Source organism: Gavia stellata, chromosome 4 (genome assembly GCF_030936135.1).
Source record: "Gavia stellata isolate bGavSte3 chromosome 4, bGavSte3.hap2, whole genome shotgun sequence".
Classification (NCBI taxonomy): domain Eukaryota; kingdom Metazoa; phylum Chordata; class Aves; order Gaviiformes; family Gaviidae; genus Gavia; species Gavia stellata.
The window spans coordinates 66,122,718-66,141,256 of NC_082597.1; the positions used below are offsets into that span (position 1 = coordinate 66,122,718).

The 18,539-nt window shown below is 42.7% G+C and overlaps 1 protein-coding gene across 1 annotated transcript; it reads right to left on the reverse strand.

Moving 5' to 3' along the window:
• Positions 1 to 7,535: 7,535 nt before the first annotated feature.
• On the reverse strand, positions 7,536 to 14,442 carry STMP1 (short transmembrane mitochondrial protein 1). Its single transcript, XM_059817171.1, has 3 exons — positions 14,389 to 14,442; positions 10,362 to 10,415; positions 7,536 to 7,994 (listed from the first exon to the last, which is right to left on the reverse strand). Exons 1-3 carry the CDS (start codon positions 14,401 to 14,403, stop codon positions 7,914 to 7,916), a joined length of 150 nt encoding a protein of 49 aa, XP_059673154.1. The 5' UTR covers positions 14,404 to 14,442; the 3' UTR covers positions 7,536 to 7,913.
• Positions 14,443 to 18,539: the final 4,097 nt, after the last annotated feature.

Below are 18,539 nucleotides of genomic sequence, written 5' to 3' on the forward strand. Positions count from 1 at the left end.
TGAATTTTTATGCTTTCCACTTATAATCTAGGTCTCTAGATGCTACTGTGAACACCTATTCTGCATAAATAAAATGTCAGTAAAATAAATTATTCACTACTGCATATTCTGGTGGTCTGTGAGAATACAAATAGGATATATTTCACCTCATAATCCACCAAGCTCTTAGGGAAGTAGTGTTGAGACAGCAGGAGTTGTTGGTTTACTACTTCTGTCAAAACAGAGAGTTCCCACAGACTTGTCTTGGAAATAAACAGATCAGTAAGAGGTCATAGGTTGGCAGAGGGGAAGCAAAATGGGCAAATTGCAAAAGCACATCTTAGCCCTTGTACCAAAAGCAGGAGGCAACATCCTTTAGCAAAACAATTTCTATTCATAGTACTTCCTGTAAATTCGGTTTTGAAAAGCAAAGTGTTTCCGTGAATCAATGGCTCAGTGCATCCCCATGCCCTCCTAATCCATGAAAGACAATCTCAGCCTCACTTTTTCAGCCCTTCTCACCTCCTCAATACCTGTGTTCCCCCTATCCTGAGCTTGCTGCTCTGCCGCTCCCCAGCATACAAAACTCACGCCTGCCTCTGGGATTCAGATCCTCCACACCCCTCCAGCTCCCCCGCCAGGTGTCTTCCTGCTCCCCAGCAAGCAGCTGCTGATGGGCATAGTCCCCAACATGGTGCTCAAAGCAGAGGCGCCCCGGCCTCCCTCCTGGCACAAGCTGCAGTCGCCCAGCAAGCTGCACCCAGCACCAAAGCCACTGAAGCAGAAGAGAGAGGCTGCAACGCCTGACCACCACCATGGGCAAGTTTCTTCAGGAACAAGCACTTCAGTGGGTGTGGCTGTCTGCAGTACCAAGGGTCCCATCCCCACACACAACAAGGAGGACATCTCTGTTCACAGTCCCCAAAGTTAGTTTCATTCATTCTCCCCCTGCCAAGAAACTCTTTTTCTGGCTTGCTCTCTTCTCAAGGCTTTAGTCGCTCTGCACCTTTTACCGTGCACTCATCTTACAATCCTTTTCACTTCATGCTTCATCCACCACCATCTTCAAATTGCCTAGCTGCTCGGCAAAAAATCACTCTCCACCCTCCTAACACTTATTTCTCAGCTTGGCTCAGCTCCCATCCTGAGCTATCCCACACCTGTCCCAGGGGATATGAACACAGGATATTCTCATTTGCAGCTGGCATGCTAATCAGCTTTAGGGACATCTAGGATTACTCACAAATCAAACAAGGTGGCCACCAACACTCTTTGCTAATAACACCAATAGCACTAGGTAAATGGAAATTGCTTGGGGCTGTGTTGCACATCTCAAGCAGTATTTCTTCAGAAACATTTCCATGAATCTCTGGCATAGTTTGTGTCTCACAAAACTGGTGCAGAGAAATCTGGAGTGGACTCAGGCAAGGAGTTTCCCCAGCGGCCTTCCTGTCTGTATCAGTGCTCTCAGCATAATTCCATGTCCACTGCTGCTGGCACTTGTCATGGCCATGTCCCACCAGGCATTTGCAGGAAGGCAGTGTGCCGTACTGGCCCTTTTTCCATATCAGATCACTTAGTGCATGCACCACAGCTGGATTCTGCCCTTAGATGTAGATGTACGATGCCTTTCATTTCATTGAAGACATAAGAAAGTACATGAGAAAATATTTAGTGACAGAATCTGAATATCACAAAGGAAAATAGCAGCCGATGAACAACAAGCTTAGGGCTGGGCAAGCTGCATGGCTCATAGTGTGACAGCAATGGGTGCCAAATGCTGCTTTTTTTTAAATTAAAATATATGGCAAGTGGACAAAGAAGTGGGAAATTTTCACTGGTAATTTATAGCATACTGTCACTCAGCTTCAGATTTGTCTCTACCAATATCCAAAGCTGAAGTATTTTCCTCAGAGGGGAGATAAGCCTGATTTCAAATTAAGTGATTACCAGATGCTTTTAACATTCAGCACATACATCAAGTCCTAAAAACAAAAGTTCTGTTTTCAGCCCAGAATTTAAGATTCCTATCCAACAAGTATAATCACATTAACTAGTAGCAGTATACTATTTTATCTTACAGTTTTATATACCTTTTACTAGAATCCTATTAAGGCTACATATATTGTTTTTTTCATAGTGATATAAAACCTGAACTATTTAACTGAAGCAAACTGAAGTGATTTGTACTGAGCAATTTTTCATTCTGTAGCTGATAAAGTAATGTTTTATTTCTCAGGAAAAAAAGGAGAGCATGATAGCTGTACTTAATACTTGTACACAGGTTGTTCAGTTCTCTCTGGTTAGCAGAAACTGAGAATAATAGAATTTAAACCAGGCCCTTATATTTTTTTCACACATTGATTAGTATCTTACTACTTGGGTTGCATCTTTGAACCCAAAGGTGCAGTTGTCAGAGAAGGGCTCTAATCGGTGTGATGAAAGGTTGCAGAATCCCTGTTTCCACACAGAAAACCAACAGTATGTTCCACTCCAACATTTGGGCTCACAGGGTAGGAAAGTTACTAACCTAGTTATGGTTTGAGTTGGTGATTTACGGGAATGGGGTATTTAGGTATTTTCCAGATGTATTAAAGACTAAAGCCAGAATCGACTTTGGCAGGAACATCTATTCTGAAGGCAATTTATGAAATTTGTTTTATTTTTCAAGAAAGTAAATTTGACTGTCCATGATTAATGTATGTTTCAGGTGAAGATGCAAATAACCTCCACAGCTATTTCATCTCAGTACAAATTCAATAAAAATTACCTTGGCTCGGAACTTTGTAAAGTAAAAGTTAGCATATACCACCAAGAATTGTAACAAATAGAACTAAGCATCTCTTTCTTATCCTCTGAGGCAAAAATAAAAAGAGCTGTACAGGAAATTTCTCTATGGAGTTTACCAGTAACATATGCACTCTGATATACACTATCACTTCCTAATATTCAAAATAATTCTGCATCACATAGAGCAGATATTGATTTTTGCGTATGAATACCAATTCACAATCATGTTTCTGCAAACACAGATATAATCTAGGCTTATGAAACCAACTCCTTATTAATTTTGAAAATTCCAATTTCTTCCTTTAGAACATTTTAATTTCGCCAGTAATCTAAGGGCCATCTGTAATCTGGGCCAACAGTAGTCTGGGCCCTTCAAAGCACATTTCCAGATGCTCAGCATGCATAACAAATCTCTCCAAGAAAGCATGCACAGAGGAGCTGGTGGTGCACACAGCTGCCAGCATCACAGGACGAAGGAGAACCACAGAGAAGCACAGTGGAAAAATTCTGCCTTTACAAAGGCAATAGATTTTTTGAGTGATACCACAACTCCCTGCAGCATCACCACTGAGAAATGTCCTGCGCTGCCAGATCACCACTACGTTATTTTACTCATCAGAAATCACTGTGAAGAGTGATACTCTACATTAACAGGAGTCATGTATCTTTACCTGAATTCATAATAACAGTTTCTGATGTAGATGATGCTATCTAATGTAAAAACATAAAGAAAAAGAGTTGGCTTCATTAAACTTTTCCCTGTCCTTGAGTAATTTCTCTGCAGTATAACCCATTTTTACCCAGGTGGGTACCTCCAACCCGGGTGGCTGGAGGTACTAGTGATTTAACTGGGGTTAGGAAAGCCAGTGCCAGAGCCTGGAATGCCTTAATGACCCTGGCCAGCCTCACCTGCGAGGCCCAAAATCAGGAGCCAAGGGCACACCAGCTGCAAAAGGAAATCTAAAGAAATGCTGAGGGAGCTGGCCGATGTCATTGTGAGGCCACTCTCTATAGTCTTTGAAAGGTTATGGTGATCCAGGGAGGCCCCTGAGGACTGGCAGAAAGCAAATGTCACTCCTATCTTCAAGAAGAAAGATTTGGGAAACTACGGGCTGGTTAGTCACACATCAACCCTTGGCAAGGCAATGGAGCAAATCCTCCTGGAAGCTGTTTCCAAACATACATAAGGCAAGGAAGTGATTGGGAGTAATCAGCATGAATTAATGAAGGGGAAATGATGCCTGACCAGCCTGGCACTTGTACAACAAAATGACTAACTTGGTGGATGAGGGGAGAGCAACGTATGTTGTTTGGCAAGGCTTTTGACATGGCCTTCCACAACAACCTCACAGACAAATTTAGGAAGCATGGACTAAATAAGCAAATGGTAAGGTGGATCGAAAACTGTCTGAAGGGCTGGATTTAAAGGGTTGTGGTCAGCACCACGAAGTCCAGCTGGAGGCCATTCTCTAGTGGTGTACCCCAGGGGAAAATACCAGGGCCAATATTGCATTATTGAACACTGGCATATTTATTAATTGCCTGGACAATAGAATAGAGTGCACCCTTGGCAAGTTTGTAGACAATATGAAATTGGGATGAGTGGTTGATGCACAAGATGGTTGTGCTGTCACTCAGAAGGACCTTCACAGGCCAGAGAAATGGTCTGACATGAATCTCATGAAGTTCAACAAAGGGAGATATGCAAAGTCCCATATTTGGGGAGGAATAATCCCACACACTGGTACAAGCTGGACCTGACTAGCTAGAAAGCAGCTTTGTAGAAAAGGACCTGGGGGTCCTGGTAGACAAGTTGAACATGAGTCAGCAATGTGCCCTTGAGGATGAAGGCCAACAGCACCATGAGCTGCTGTAGGCAGAGCATCCTCTACAGTTGAGGGAGGAGATGATCTTTCCCCTCTTCTTAGCCCTGGTGAAACCCATCTGAACTGCTATGTGCAGTTCTGGACTCCCCAGTACAAGAGGCTCATAGGCATACTGGAGCGAGTTCTGCCCAAGGCCCATGAAGGTCAAGGGATGGAGCGCATTTCATGAGACAAGGGGCTATAGTTCCGTCCGTGACATAAAATGGCACCACTGAGCATTCATGTTAGTGAAGTTCTGTCAGGTAAATCCACCGTCTTTATTTGAGCTCTGGTGCCTAGTAGGTTAATAATCAGCTTTGCTATCTGGTATTTCATATATTTTCAGTATTAACTCTTTACTGTATTCAGTGGAAGATGGTCTACAAGAGTCTTAGGGCAGTATTTTCCATCACAAGATAACAGTCTCAATCCACAGTAAATATTTTAGATGTCTGTTAGTAGCTCATATATTCCTTTCCTCCCTTTTGCCTCGAACCTTCAGCTCCTAGCACATGTCTCAAAAGAATCAATACATGAAAATGGATACAACTGTATTTATCCTAAGAGCTTTTAGCAAAAGAAGGAAGACTGCGTATTTTAGCTGGCAATTCCAGCTATCCACATAGGCATTTTGAATGTGCAGAAATTCACAGTATCCATGTTAAATGGGAAACTTGCTCCTAGGTATCTGGAAGGTGCATTCATCCTGTGTGACCTGCTATGACACTACTGCATCCAAAGTCCCTCTGAGCTCGCAGATGCAAGGTCTGCATCAAGCAGTCATTATCCGTGAGTACTCTCTGCTCTCTGAAATATAGGGTTAACCTTTAGTATCATCTAGCATAGCCTCAGGCTGAATCAGTTAGGTAAGATGTGTTACACAGTAGTTGTGAAGTCAACAAGAACTGTTACAATGTTATCCAGCTCTCCAACTTGCTATATGGGACAAAAAAGACAGCTTGAGCTAAAATGCGTTGCAGTGTGAAACACTTAAGAAGTCCTGTCTTAAATATTAATGAACATATATTGTTTCTACAGCACTACAGCCATAGCTGGTTCACTTCATAATCTGATCGGAAAAAAAATACCCCAACATCTGCTTGGAATGCTCAGCTGAAAGTTTCAGCTCCAAATTACACTTTTAGAGTAACACAGGGCTGTTTGGCAACAAATATAGAGATTTTGAATATTATTTCCCTTCTCATCTCCATGTAAAGAAAGGGAAAAACATAAAGCATGTTTGAGGAAAGAAATAATCCAATTTTAAACACTAACATAACTTTATATGACAAGCAAAGACATATGAATGGGTTAGAACCAGTATTTTTGAATACTCTGCTCCAGAATAGTAAAAAAATAACTGGGGGGGGGGGGGGGGGGGGAGCTGGAGGAAACTAAGTTCATCACATTCATGAAAGCATTAAAACAAATGTGCAGTGCTGTCTCACTCTATGAAAAAGTTCTTGTGTGTGGAAGGCAGTTCCTTCAGTCTGGTCTGAAGTCTGTGAAAGCTAATGGAAACCTTGGTATCTTCAACACATACTGCTACCATAAGGTTTCTGACAACTAATGTTAGGTGGTCAAAATAATTTCTCCCTGTTTGAATTTTTTGAGTGTTTGCTATAGGGAGAGTTGATAGCATAGCTAGTAAGATTGTCTGACTTGAGGTGGCTTTTAAATTAATCCTTTAATCAAGAGCCTGAAGGAGTGGAGGAGGCTGTTGTCTGTGCTTGTTCCTCCTACTTGTCTGTAACAGTCCATCACTGGGCATTGTTACTAAAAGCAAGGACAATATCTTTCTGGTACCTATCCTCAAAATTAGCAATGAAAAGAAGGAGCATAATCCAATTTCAGTAGAGCAGATGAAACCAGAAAATCTATAATAATTTTACTGTGATTGGTGTATTTAGTAGTGAAGATAGAAAATTTCTCCTTCACATTCTGCAAAAGACTGTCAAGGGGACTCAAGTGATTTAAGTAAGTCACCTTATAGAGTCGATAGGACTCTCCTATTTCACAGAAAAAAAAGTTAAATAAAATAAGTTATCTTAATTCAACAATCTATCAAATAAAACTTACATCTATTCAAATTACTGCAATATTTTCTTCTGAATTTACAACAGAATTTGTGCAAAACAATGGTTTCCAAATGCAGACTTTGCTTTCCATTCAAACAGAAGAGGACAGTGCTGCAATATGATGTGCATTTTCTCACACACTAGGGTTTTTAGTGGTAGCAATGGGTGAAGAGGAGTATACCAGACAAACAATAAGGGGGAGAGCAGATAAATTGTTCTAATCCTAAGAAAATGCATGGTAGACAACTGAACCAAATGCAAAGGCAATGGGCTGAAGACCATGCACAGGAATGAGGAAGTAATGGGAATACCAGAAATATTTGATAGAAATACTGATCCCTAGTCCTTGCTCCACACCAAAAGGCAGTAAAAAAGCATACTTAGAACAATTACACAAACTGGACCATTAAGTACACAGAATGAATGGTTTGGATTCACAGCGTAACTGCTGACCTCCACATGCCCCAGTTACCACTTATGGAAGAAAACTCTTCTCTCTTCCATCCTTCCCAGCACTCCAGAGACATCCTCAAGCAACCAAGCAGAAGGGAAAGACAAGGAAGAGACAATAGTACAAGAAACAATTAACTTGAAACCTAGGTTAAAGTTGATGGCCTTTTACACTTTTTGAAATCAGCCCTGTTTGTGCAAAGTCTACACTGCTGGAAGTGATCATTTAACATAACGGAAAAAGCAGCGGCTCCCCTTTTCCCCCCGCGTTCACAGTTTGACAAATGAACTTTCCCATCTCCAATAATGGAATGCGGACCTTAAGGACAGTGAAGTATCACTGCTCACAACAAATGACAAGAAACCCTGAAAATGACTTCTAGATGCATTTAATTTCTCTTGCGATGTTCTAAGAACTAGGGTATTATAAAGAGGTACACATAGTAACAGGACTAAGAGGACTCCAGTTGGATCAGGTAAAAATGGGTTACAAAATATTAGGAAAAGCAATAACAAAAAATACAAACGATCTTATCCAGTCACATATCAGCTCAAATCCAAATTCTGAAACCCTTGAAAATCAGTCCCAGGAAAAGTTCACGGCTGCTCTTTCAGAAGAATGACGTTCCAGTTCTGGGAGACTAAAAAGTGGAGGAACCTCCCATGCCAACCTCTACTTGATCTTTGTTGCCTGAAAGGTAAATTGCATCCTTGATGCATGCACAGAGGTGACCTGGGTAACACTGCTCTCTTAGGACTTGTCACTGGGAGGTTTCTTCTTAGCTTCCACATCCTTCTTAAAATCTTCAAGCTTCTTTGCAATGTTAGGAATCTTTAAAGACAAAACCAAAAAAAAAAACAAAACCCACACAAATTAACAAAAAATCCTGAGCTACATGAGCCTTAGCAGCAAAGACTATACCATAAACACAGCAAGAAATTCTATTAATTTTAAATTGTTTTTTAAAAGACACTTGCTTCCAGGATCTGTTACCTTGCACAGAGGTTAAAAACAAAGCAACATCAAGCAAACAGCATATGAAAGCACTTCACATGGGGCTTCAGGAAATATTTTAGATTGTTAAGACTAAAAGTCAGCCACTAGTGATGGGAACAGGAGAGCAGAAAAGAGATCACTTCATAGGAAATTTAGTAAGACCTGTCTGGCTTCCTCACTGAAAGAGGACAAACTGCCAAGAATAAACCGATTTAAACACTGAGGCACAGACTTTAATAATGACTTTCGGAGTGGAAATTAGATTGCACTATACTGGTCACAAACCAAGAGAAAAGAGATGTTCAAGAGCAGCAACTATGTTCCTAAGAAATTTATGATTAAATACTTCTCCTGGTCCATTTTGTGGGAACTAAAATTCCCCACTGAGCAATTCTACTGCATTGCAAATTGGCAATCTTTCGCAGTTTCACACTTGAATGAAAATTCAATTTACCATTTGTGAACTTTGAAACTTCAGCTTTCTCTTGCAAATAAAAGCATTTTGATAAAGCAATCCAACAGTAAATTTTGACAACTTTAAAAAAAAAAAAACCAACCAACTTTTAAGGGCAGGGAATAGATTATCTCATGACTCCAGCTAAAACTCGGAATTGACGACATAGGAATTCACAAGCTAACTGATTAAATGAAAGTAAAGCAAAGTTCCCACTGGTAGTTGTGGAAAAGATCATGGGCTTTTACTTCATCTGTAACCTGATCACTGAGCAGAAGTTAATCCAAACAGACTGCAGGGCTCTCATTGGATGGTTTGAGGCAGATACTGAACATAATATCATAAGTTTCTCCCTTACCTTCCCTTTCAAAGTTAAATTCTGCTTGAGCAAACAAAATTAAAAGCCCAGCCTGTAATGTGTCTGACATTTAAGCTAAACCAAGAACACCACTGCTGTCAGCAGAACCCTCAATGTGCTTATAACTAAGGACATGTGTGTGCAGCTGCAGAATTAGGACTTCACTATGACAAGTTTATCTTAGATGTCATCTAAAACAAATAATTTTCAATACTAGCAAGAAAATTACCATGTTCATACTACAAGTCAGTATTACATTGCCAGGGAACCATTTCCTGCAAATCAAAAGCAGAAGTCCCCCTCTTGTGGCAATACTTTAGTCATGCTGCCAGAAAAGCACTATAACATGCTTACAATACATATTGATACACCCAAATATGTTCTTATGACTACATTTTCATAACATTGTAAAACATATATTGGAAAGAAACACTAGCTTTTTATTAGTATTCTTACTGGAGTGACCAGACAGGAAGCATCACAAAAGTTTATGCATGAGCAAGGAGCAAAATATAAGAATTCTGCTAGCAAGAGGACTTCAATACTGAAGATGAGAGGAAAGCAAAATACAAATGTCATCAGAGATTTGAGCCTCAACAGCTTTTTTTTTAAAACTAGGCTAATATAGATTGCATAAGAAAGGAAAAAAAATTATGTTAAATTTCATTATCTTCTTTAACCTGTAAACAGCTAAGTGGCACTGCTCTTACAAGCGATTCTGCTGACTCTGCAGAAATTAAAAGCTTGTATTGAAGACTCAGTTCTAAGTCTTCTGCTTCTACTCTAACTCTCACAGTGAAAACTCTCCGTTCACTGTGAGAGCTAAGGAAAGAAAGTTCACTCACTTTCTTTTCTCACTGTGAGAAAAGAAGGAAAGAAAAATTGCAGGTTGATATACTGTTTGAAGCAGGAGCAGGTACTGAATTTTCCAAAAAAGCTGGCAAAGCTTATTTTCATTAATGGTACAGAAGACAGACATTTCAGATTCTCTGAAGGATTTTTACGTAACAAACAGGTGTACTGAGTGGAGAACACTATAAGCAGACAGGCTATCAGTCAGGAAACCAGTATTTTAATACTGTTACAATCCATGAGCAGCTGCTAAACCTTTTCTGTTTCTCCTCTCCCTATATATGTAGACATCTGGTTACCATTATCTGTGCTCTAGGGCCCCAACATCAGTTAAGGCTCTAGACAAGATGTCAAAGACGTAGATGTTTTGGTTCCATTTACATTTGAGTTCATCTATAACTAAAGTCAGTACAATCTGCATTCTGTTCAAATACAATAAAACATCAAAATAAAGACTGATTCAATTCCAACTGAGGGAGAACAGCCTTATATTTTCATTTCAGAATATGTTCAACTCTGAAAATACAAGGATACTCACATCATAGTTCTGGGCCAGATACATCCCAACCACATTGCCAAGAGTAAAACCAAGCTAAAAAGGAAGGGAGAAAAGAATAGTTAACAACTTTCCATCAAAAGCATATTGGTTAAAATAATAATAAAAAAGGAATATTGCAGGTCATGTGAAAACTAAAGAGTTTCAATTCTACTCCTACTTAATTTCTCACCTTTTTTCCAGAGAAGCACAATTTTACCCAACTCCCTCACCAGGAAAACCTTACCATCATTTCCAAAATACAGCACAGCATGTTTTCAATACATGTCTCCAAGACTATTTGGATAAGTCTATGATCATCTTTGTCTGCAAAATTCTTTGCACATCCACAAAGGCAGTAACTCCTATAAAATTGGAGGAGAGAGTAGCAGGGACCTACATATCACTGAGCTCTTGGACCATGCCTGGAAAGCCTAAAGCAACACCCCACTAAAGCAATGCTCAATGCTGAGGAGGGACACATACATGCAAAGACATAACAGTAATACACGGTAACAAAAAGGTTCTCAATCTTGAAAGTCAGAACAAAGGCTCTGACTCCAAAAAGACACCAGTCTCACCATAACAGCTTTAAGAATAGAGCTCCCCCATAAACTTAAACTGACGTAGAACTGCTACTTCTCTTCTGCAACAACTAGTAATTGTGTACCTTCCAGACCCCTTAGCTCCCAATAAATTAGTTTTCAGCCAAATCCACTCTGATCTAGGGGCTCCCCTAGGGCAGGAAAGGACTGTTGGTTGGAAGCAGGGCACAACCTCTTTTGACAACTGTACAAAATGGTAGTTGCTGAAGGCTGTCTGTGAAAAAGCACCCTGGAAGGAGAGCGAGAGCAAAACAGGAGCACAATTCCTGGCCTGGTCCCTGGTCGCCAGCTGAGGACAATCCTCAAGTGCAACAACACTTTGTGAGGGAAAGAAGTTCCTCTCTTCAAAGACAGGTGATGAGATTTTCATTCGGCAACTCCCCAAGGTCCTAGATTTTACTTTTATTGTTACGTTTCGTAATAAGTACATCCTATACTATGAAAGCTCATTTGACTGTTTTGGAAGGGGAGACTACTAATACTGTTCATCATCAGTAGTCAAATCACTCTATATGGTAGCTGAGGCAAATTCTATTTAAGAAAATTGTTATTGCTTCTGGTCACTACTGTCAAAATAAGAATATTTTAAGTAAATGTGCTGGTTTTAGCTGGGAAAGAGTTAATTTTCTTTATAGTAGGTAGTATGGGGCTATGTTTTTCATTTGTGCTGAAAACAGTGTTGATATTACAGGGATGTTTTAGTTACTGCTAAGCAGTGCTTACACAGAGTCAAGGCCTTTTCTGCTTCTTACACCACCCCACCAGTGAGTAGGCTGGGGGTGCACAAGAATCTGGGAGGGGACACAGCCAGGACAGCTGACCCCAACTGACTAAAGGGATATTCCATACCACATGACATCATGCTCAGCAATACAAAGCTGGGAGAATAAGAAGGAAGGGGGGGGATGTTCAGAATGATGGTGTTTGCCTTCTCAAGTAACTGTTATGCATAATGGAGCTTTCCCGGAGATGGCTCAACACCTGCCTGCCCATGGGAAGTAGTGAATTAATTCCTTGTTTTGTTTTGCTTTCCTTGCATGTGTGGCTTTTGCTTTACCTATTAAACTGCCTTTATCTCAGCTCCCGAGTTTTCTCACTTTTCCAATTCTCTCCCCAATTCCACTGGGGGGGGGGGGGGGGGTGGCGCGGAGGGGAGGAGTGAGCAAGCAGATGTGTGGTGCTTAGTTGCCGGCTGGGGTTAAACCATGACAGAAAAATAAAACCACTGTCCACAATGACAAGTTTGCCATCATATACTGACTAGACATCTTTTCCATGACTGCATAAGCAGCACTGGTGAAAAGCTAGCTATAGAAAACTAGAGTTGTTTGAAAACTCCCAAATGAACCATGACTGAAATTTACTTCAGCATTTTCTTAAACAGATTTTTGGTCTTATTCTTTGTTTATCATTACTTTTTAAGGAGCTTAGCATTTACAATTTAGGAAAAAGAAAGGGTTTTTTGTGTGTACTGCATGGGTTATCATTTGTTCTTGTAGTTTTAATTATCAGTTAAAGAAGTACTCTGGGAGATACTAACAAATATTGCACTGATGTAAACCAGACTCTTAATGCAGAGCATCACTCTAAGAGGGGAGAATTTCCTGTATCTTTAGCACTGAGAATTCACTTGAAAACGCAAACCAGGTCCTTGTTTATTAGCAGTTTTCTGGGCTTTCATGCTAGAACATTTCCAAAGGTGGGACAACTATCATATTCTGCTGTGTGATAAATCTTATTTGGTACAGATAATACTGACATCAGTACTCCCTTTAAGTGTACTCCTTTACTGAAAAGTCTAGCACCACATTTAAGAGCAATCCACCCAGTTACATTTACTTTTATAATTGACAATTTAAGCAGAGGGAAACATTTCACTATTTAGACTTCAATTATGTGGATAGCAAAAAATACAGCCAATTAAAATGTGCATGTTAACTAAGGACAATAGGGTTGATGAGAGTTTGGGGTCTTCTAATTTCTACCCAGCATTTCAAGTTGAATTTTAAATAAATGTTTATTTTATGCTTAACTCTGGATAGCAAAAACAAAGTTTGTGAGATTATCCCTTTATCTCCCTGCTACAGCCCTAACAAGGGAGAGCAAGAGTCGAACATTCAATCTACACCCAAAGAGGGAAAAAACGCAGAATTGGTATGTCTTTTTTCTAACTTTCAGGCGCTAGTCAAGAGGTTTTTATTAATTAAGAGGTTTTTATCTAGCAAATGCAACAAAAAAACATTAGCAGAAAGCAGTAGAGTTGATAAACACAGAAACTTTGAGAGTGACTGAGAATATTTACTCTTACTGTTTTCAGTGGAGTGGCGAGACTATAAAAGCTACAGAAATGACTGAGGCTTTCATACTTGTTATTACATTTTATTCTGAAGTTGCGATAAGAAATAGGCCTTATGTATTCATTTAATAAAAACACACAAGACTCTCAACTTACAATAGGCCATCTCTTGCTCTGTATCAATACTTGGTATGAAACTTATTAGCCAGCTAAATTACTCTTCCCCCAATAAAAGATATAAGAATACACTTATTGTTTGTACTTACTAGGACATATCTGAACACAACTAAAACCCTAGAGTACTCCTCACATCACTAGAATGAAAAACGGGAGGCTGTTTCTGTGCTTTGCTATAGCAGCAACCAGCATCTTTTTGGTCAGACAATTTATTTCCACACTTGGCAGTAAAAATACTAGCATTGATTAAGTATTTAATGAAGAGTATCTCCAGCGACAAATTTTTAAGGGTGCACAAAACGGCAAGGACTGAAAACCCCTGCTCTCACAAAAGGAGGGAGGTACATATGCTAATACAAAGAAATTTAAGTAGCAGGAAGGCATCACCGTGAGCAAGCAAAATCTGCTGAATCTCTAAGTCAAATTAAGGGCACAACCTGGAGTAAAAACAAGGCAGCAACTTCACTGTCAGAGCAGTTTTAAGGCCCTGTTCTGCGGGGAGCAGGGACAAACCCGGCGGGGCACGGCGGGTACCGAAAAGCGGGGCGAGCCGGCTCAAAGGGTCAGGGCGGGTCTGGAGGAGCCGGAGAAGGGAAACCTCCTGAAGCCGCACCCACAAGGATGTTGCGCTCTCGGAGAGCTAAAACTGGGCGCAGTCGCCCCGAGTAAGCAGCTTCACGGCCACGGGGGCGAGTCACGCCACGGGGCAGCAGCACCCAAGACGCGCAGGGGCGACCGCGAGGCTGAGGGGAGAGCTCGCCGCCGGCACCTCGGGCAGGGGAAGGCCGCCCGCCGGGCCTCCCGAGGCCGCCTGCGGGGTGCGGGCGGTGACCGCAAACAGCGACTTTCCTCTCCTCACCGAGCAGCGGCCCCGCCGCCACGGCCACCGCCCCCACCCGCCTCGCTCCGCCCCGCCGCGAAATGGCGGCGCCACCGCCCCACGGAGCCTTACCAAGAACTGCAGCATGGCGCCCGCCTGCCTGCTTCCCTGACTGCCTGCTGGGGAAGTCAGGCGGGCCGTGGCAGCTCCTCTTCCGGGTGCCGGCCCGCCCTCATCGCCGCCGCCGCGGGGAGGGCTGCTCCCAGCGCGGCCCGCCCGCCCGCGCCGCTTGGGCGGCCCCGCGGCCTGTGCCCCGCCAGGCCCCGGGCCAGGGACCACTCAGGAGGGCGACGCTTGGGGCGGCCGCTCCCTGCCGCTTTGTGGGATAAGGAACCGCGCAAAGAGGGCGGTGGGCCCACTTTGAAGGCCTCCCTCCCGCTGCACAGGGAGCCGTCCAGTGCCGGCCATCGAGCCTGCCGCTGCCGAGTGCCTGGACGGGGGTGCCGAGCAGTTAAATGAGAGTCCGAATTTTTACAGAATGGATAATTTCAAGCCGGGGTCTTAAAGGAAGGATCAAGGGAACTAGACATCTAGATGCAGGCAAAATCCTGTATGATTTGGGTGTCCCCTGCCTCAGTGCTTGGGAAACCTCAGCCTCCCATGCTGGAGAAGTTTTCTTTTCTGAAAGAAAAGTTTTCTTTTTTTTCTTTTTTTCTTCCTTACTGAGCATTCGCTGGACCACATCTAGGGTACCCATGGCCAGGTTTGGGGCCCCAGTGTAGGAAAGACTTGGACAAGCTAGAGCAAGCTCAGCACAGGGCCCCAGACCTGATCAGGGCTGGAGACCTCCCTTGTGAGGAGAGGGACTCGTTCAGCCGTGTGGGGGGACCTAACAGCAGTCCCCTCAGGCCCTACAAGGGAGGTATTGGTCAGGTGGAGCCATGCTCTTCATAGTTGTGCACGATGGGAGATGAGAGACAGCAGGGACAAGATGAAATGAGAGGACTGGGCTGGACTGAAGGACAAACTGTCACTTACGCAAGGCAGGCAGGCAGTTGGCCCAGATTGCCCAGAGAGATTGTGCCATCTCCACCTTTGGAGGTTTTCTAGACCCAGCTGGGTTAAACCCTGAGCAACCCGCTCTAAGCTCAGAGTTGACCCTGCCCTGAGTAGGAGTTTGGACTAGGGACTTCCTGGGGACCCCTCCCACCTGAATCATCCTATGATTCCACAAGAGCTTTCAGAAAAACTGTGTTCCCTTTTTTCTTTCGTTTTTCTTTTTTTTTTTTTTTACTAGTATGATTAGAAAATGATTAGAAAATGAAGAGTAGTTGTCCTTTGTGAAACACCGGGTTTAGTTTCTTTCAATGGCTACACTTAATTAATTGAGATTTGGGCAGTAAATATCAGTTAGATTTCTCCTGCTGAAAGTCATTTAGAGATTTGAGACTTTATTGCAATGTATTACACACCTCTTTTTCACATACAATTTCAGATTAAAAAAAAAAAAAACCAAACAAAACCAATGGCTTGTGGAATTATTAGGCAACTCTACCCTGAAACCAAGTTAATTCAAACTAAGCCTCCGTTCCCAGAAAGCTCAAATGCTCCATCTAATAGTAAACATGTAGCTTCCTGTCTTTCTGGGGCAGGTACCTTAGTGAGGTGAAGAAGTATCTTCTACCCATTTTAGGAAAGGAAGCACAGAAAGATACTAAGTAACTTCCTTTTTGGTCCTGGTGATACTGTAGTGAGGAGCTGGACTTGAGACAACTTTCTCCTGAATTTTAGGCTATCCCAAAGCTGCTGTAATGTTCTTCCCTCCCTGGGCCAGAGCTGACATCTGGAAATGGTATGCAGAGAGAGGTTTGCGTGGATGTGGCACAAGCGCCAGTGTTGGGATTCCTTGCCTTCTGGAATGGCACTCCCAGGAGTCTTGGAAATGAGCTTGGTTTTGGAACAGGAACAAATCATCTGGTAATACCTATGTTCCTGATGCTGAGGCCTTCTACACATGTGCAGGATCAGAGTGCTGAGACAATATTACAGACTTCAGTCTGAGCACATGTCAGAAATCAGGAGGAAACAAGGCTTTTAGTAATAATAATGCCTCCACAGTATCACCACAGGGAGATAAGACTTTTCCTGTTGTCTGCTCATTAAAAATGTTGTTATGCTTAGACTATAATGAGTACAACATCAGTTAGACCGTCTTGGATCAACAGTACTGTACACAGTTGTTTTCCTACATGCCATGAATTTCCTCTATGACATTTAATGGGCAACTAAAAATCATTTTTTCCTTTAAAGTAAATCCATTCCATTTACACTAGCCAACGCTGAATCATTTTGCATTAGAGACTGTAGAGGGTGGGTATGGTGGATGACACATGTTATTGAAAGGAAGAGCTCAGTCTGACAGCTATAAATGCAATTGTTGTGCTTTTATAGCTGGGGAAAAAAAAAAACAAACCACCAACCCTTCTTTTTCTGAGCTCCCCCAAATATGCCTTCACCTCAGACCTGAGAGTCTCATAAGCAGGCAGCACTTACTCCAGCCTGGGCATTGGCTGTAACTTGGTTGGAGTACATTTATTTGATCTTGAAGAAGAGAAGAGATCAGGAAGAGGCATGCAAGACTCCACATCTCCAACACCACTGATGCTATTCTGGGCAATGTTGAGGGGGTTGAAGGAGTCCATTGTTCTACATGGTACCGGTTTTGTTTTGCCTGCTTGGGGATGGGTCAGTTACATGGCCTGCTTTTCATTTGCTTTGCTTTTTTCATTCCCTGCTTGTTCTGCCAGAGGATGATACAAGTCATAATCCTTCTCAGACCAGGGGCTCAAGGCTGTCTGGGACTTCTTTAAGGTAGCTCTTGCAGTTTCTTCTCTTGTAACAACCAGTTGTTGCCATAGAGATTGGTAACGGCGTATGGAGAATAAGGATGGGATGAAGAGCAGCAGCCAAAATGGGAGTGCATTGAGCTTGTGTCATACCAAGCTGGCTGCACTCGGCTGACTACCCCAAGAAAACCTGGGCCCAGTGAGACTGACGACTGATTTACAGCATCTTTGCTTTAGCTCCTTCCACCTTGCCGTCACACACACACGTTTTAGCAAATGGAGTCTTTTGTGTGGGAAAAGAACAGGTCCAAATCCAGAAGTGTGAATATCTGCAGTGTAAAGAAGAACATAAAAGTCACAGAGCATCAGTGAGATCCCAGGAGCTACTGCACACATTCAGTCAGAACCAAAGCTGAAATGCTGAATATTGTTGGCCACAATAACCCCATGCAACGCTACAGGCTTGGGGATGAGTGGCTGGAAAGCTCCCCTGCAAAAAAGGACCTGGGGGTGTTGATTGACAGCTGGCTGAATATGAGCCAGCAGTGTGCCCAGGTGGCCAAGAAGGCCAACGGCATCCTGGCCTGTATCAGAAATGGTGTGGCCAGCAGGAGCAGGGAGGTGATCGTGCCTCTGTACTCGGCTCTGGTGAGGCCGCACCTCGAATCCTGTGTTCAGTTTTGGGCCCCTCACTACAAGAAGGACATTGAGGTGCTGGAGCATGTCCAGAGAAGGGCGACGAAGCTGGTGAGGGGTCTGGAACGCAAGTCTTATGAGGAGCGGCTGAGGGAACTGGGGTTGTTCAGTCTGGAGAAGAGGAGGCTGAGGGGAGACCTTATTGCTCTCTAGAACTACCTGAAAGGGGGTTGCAGAGAGGTGGGTGTTGGTCTCTTCTCCCAGGTGACTAGCGACAGGGCAAGAGGAAATGGCCTCAAGTTGCGCCAGGGGAGGTTCAGGCTGGATATTAGGAAAAAGTTCTTTACTGAGAGAGTAGTGAAACATTGGAACAGGCTGCCCAGGGAGGTGGTGGAGTCACCCTCTCTGGAGGTATTCAAGGAACGTGTGGACGTGGCATTGTGGGATGTGGCTTGATGGGCATGGTGGTGTGTGGTGTGGGTGGGTTGTTTTTGGTGTGGGTTGTGGGTGTGTTTTGTGGTTTGTGGGTGGTTTTGGTTTTTTGTGGGTGTGTGGTTTGGTTTGTTTTTTTTTTTTTTTTTTTATGGTTGGACTTGATGATCTTACAGGTCTTTTCCAACCTTAGTGATTCTGTGATTCTATGATTCTGTGATTCAAGTACAGTGAGTTCTTCAGTGACCTGCAGACGAGACACACAGATAGTCTGATAATTTTGAATGATAAGCATGTGCAGGCAAGTTGTAAAGCCCACAGTAATACCCATGCATATAATGAACGTCTTTGAAAACAGATTGTCCCTTG